This window comes from Mytilus californianus, unplaced genomic scaffold (genome assembly GCF_021869535.1).
Source record: "Mytilus californianus isolate M0D057914Y unplaced genomic scaffold, xbMytCali1.0.p SCAF_1, whole genome shotgun sequence".
Classification (NCBI taxonomy): Eukaryota; Metazoa; Mollusca; class Bivalvia; order Mytilida; family Mytilidae; genus Mytilus; species Mytilus californianus.
The window spans coordinates 21,116,065-21,119,080 of NW_026262581.1; the positions used below are offsets into that span (position 1 = coordinate 21,116,065).

At 32.4% G+C, this 3,016-nt stretch overlaps 1 protein-coding gene across 1 annotated transcript; it reads right to left on the reverse strand.

The window, feature by feature from the left end:
• Positions 1 to 938: 938 nt before the first annotated feature.
• Positions 939 to 2,147, reverse strand: LOC127700777 (GTP-binding protein Di-Ras2-like). Its single transcript, XM_052204434.1, has one exon. It carries the CDS (start codon positions 2,127 to 2,129, stop codon positions 1,065 to 1,067), a length of 1,065 nt encoding a protein of 354 aa, XP_052060394.1. The 5' UTR covers positions 2,130 to 2,147; the 3' UTR covers positions 939 to 1,064.
• Positions 2,148 to 3,016: the final 869 nt, after the last annotated feature.

Below are 3,016 nucleotides of genomic sequence, written 5' to 3' on the forward strand. Positions count from 1 at the left end.
AACGGGAGTGGGGGACATAAAATGACAACTGTTTGGACAAGAACTAATAAAGAAGCGATATTACATGCATCGCCAAAGTACTAATCTGCTGAGATTCACATAAGGCTTATTAGCACACACAAAAGAAATTTCTATTTACATGTATTCCAAGATATCGAGAAAAGTATCATATATATCATCTTTATAATTCAAAACCATACCATTTATCGAATAGTACGTCAGAAGTAATTTCATCAAAAATGATTATATCTCAATTCCAAATAGAATAAACAATTTTGTTTACTACCAACCCGAACGCGTACTGCGATTACGGGACATGTTTGCTAATTTTTTCGAAGGTAGCTTATTCATATTTTAGTAATTCATCGCGTTTAAACATTTATCACATGTATATATTTTTTCTGCGATTTCATCTGCAGTATATTTTGTTTATTTTTATCATATGATAACTTTTTTTTAAAAGAGAGACGGGATATATCAAAGGAATATTTTAACTCACAAGTGGAAAAGGAACTGACTACATGTACGCCATGGCAAAACACGAAAAATGTCCAAAAGACCAACACAAGTCTAAAATAGACTGAGCAACACTAATGCCGACAAAATCCAATGTTGATCTCAGGTTTTTCGGAAGGGTAAGCCGATTCTCTTCCACATGTGACACCCGTCATGTTGCTCGTATAAGTACAAATAATGATAGAATACATATATCAAAATAAGTTAGTGAATTGTTTTTCTGTAGTGTAAATTGAATGTTTTTTTCCGTAGATGAAAACGAAATAGTGCACGAGATGAATCGCAATTTCGTCCTCAAGGCGCAAAATCTGCGTAATAGACATTGAAAGAGAATTTTATCTTTGACGGCAATAAAGTCATAATCAGATGAAAAAGACTGAATATAAACATTGGCGGCCATCTTTAATTTCTCCTAACAGAGACATTACAAAATACTGCCTTAATTTAACCAAATCATAAGAAACAATAACAAATGAAGTAAACAAGTATACAAAACAAACACATTTAATAGTTTATTCCATTTATATAATAAAACATTTACAAAAGATTTATGGATTACCTTTCGAGGAAGACAACTTGAGGCATTTATTACAATATTTTCGTACAAGCCGACAAGCTGAAACGATATTAGAAAAACGAGTCTTTACATTACTGCCATCAGTTTCACACGACATAGTTTTAGTTAATGAATTATTCTTAAAGTCATAATGGTTTCGTATGCCAATCTCTGACATGTTTGAATGAATGTTTTTATTTCCATTGAATAAAAATATCTCTTGGTCGACAGTTTTGTCTTCTGGAGAAGTTTTGAAAGTCTGACAAAATAACGAATTGTTACGATCTTCTATTGAAGAGCATCTTCTTGTCCGTACATGTTTGTGTATCCGTGTGATTGTTTGTTGCTTGTAATCATCGAAAACAGAGTCCTGAAAATATTTGTCAGAAGGAATTAATCTCTCTGTAGTAAAACTTTGGGATTTTTTTAACTTGCTTTTTCTTGTTTTTGAATTCCGTCTGGTGTCATTAGAATCGTAATGTCTTCTATTTAGACTTGTTAAACGAATGCGAAACGGTCCTCTCTGTTCAGATCGTTTATTTCCAAGTTGCTCAAGAAGTATCTCGAAAACGTCTTTGATATGTTGATCTGTCTTTGCGGAGACTTCAAGGAAACAACCTCCAAGACTCTCATCATAAGCCCAATTCAAAGCATCGAATGTTTCGATCTGCCGAACATTTTCCATGTCAAGATTGTTTCCGACAACAACAACGGGAATGTTTAAAACACTTTTCCGAGCTTGTTTGATCTTCTCCCAAATGAGCTTCATTTCGTCAAAGGATTGTTTATCGTTTATAGAATAAACAAGAACAAACCCAGTAGCCTGAGACATGTAGATTTGTTGCATCGCTGGAAATGGTATACTCCCTGCTGTGTCGATAAAGTCTATATTTTGTCTTTTGCCATTTATATAATACGGCTGCGAATATGTTTCCTCAACAGTTTCTGAATATTCCTCGGAATACTTTCCAGACACATATCTCTGCAAAATGGAAGTTTTCCCAACACTGCCTGCTCCTAAAATTACAATTTGAAATCTTGGACATTGTTCAGTCATTCTCAAAACGAAATTGGACAAAAGTCAGTGGAGACTAAAGCGAGCCAACAAAGAAGCTTTCAGTTTTATATGATCGAATAATCATACCATGTGATCTTATATTACATAATTTATACGGCTTTATCAATAAGTTTTATCATCATGAAGAATCATTCCTAATGGATCTTGAATTGTTCATTGATTAATTTGTCACGAGCAGAAATTCATTATCACATAAATAATACAATGATAACTGAAAATTGATTGCATTCACCACAAATATAAGTTAAATATTGGTAAAGGCAAAACATCCAGATTTTACATTTTGAAGCAGTTTTATAGTTTGCAGGGGCGGACCCAGGATTTAAGAAAAAGGAGGGGTAAATGTAAATATGTACGTAAATATATAAAACGGAATATATGCTGCTGAGCGGAGCTAGTCGAAAAAAAAATTGGAAGATTTTATGCTAAAAATGATTTATTTTCCAATCAAAGGTACGCCCTCTAGGCCCCACTGAATCCGCCACTGGTTTGTTCTACTCATATATAGACAAATGAATTATGATCAGTACATAATTTTAGACTATTGAGTAAGTAGTTGATAGTTAATGAACCTGTATAAATTAGTAAAAGTTAAAGCCTTATGGATATTTTTATAATTTTATATTTGCAATTATCTATTTGTCGTGTAAAAATTATAACGCAATAAATCAGATTTGTCTAAATAAATGTTGGAAAATCGAATATTAAATCTTTAATTTTCGACTGAGTGATAGAAATATATGTAGAAAAAAGAGATTAAAGATAAAGAAAGAATCAAAATTCATAAGTCGAAGAGAAACCTATAAAACAATGGCAAAAACGAAAAAGTAACGACAAAACACTGTATGTAGACAAATAAAGATTGA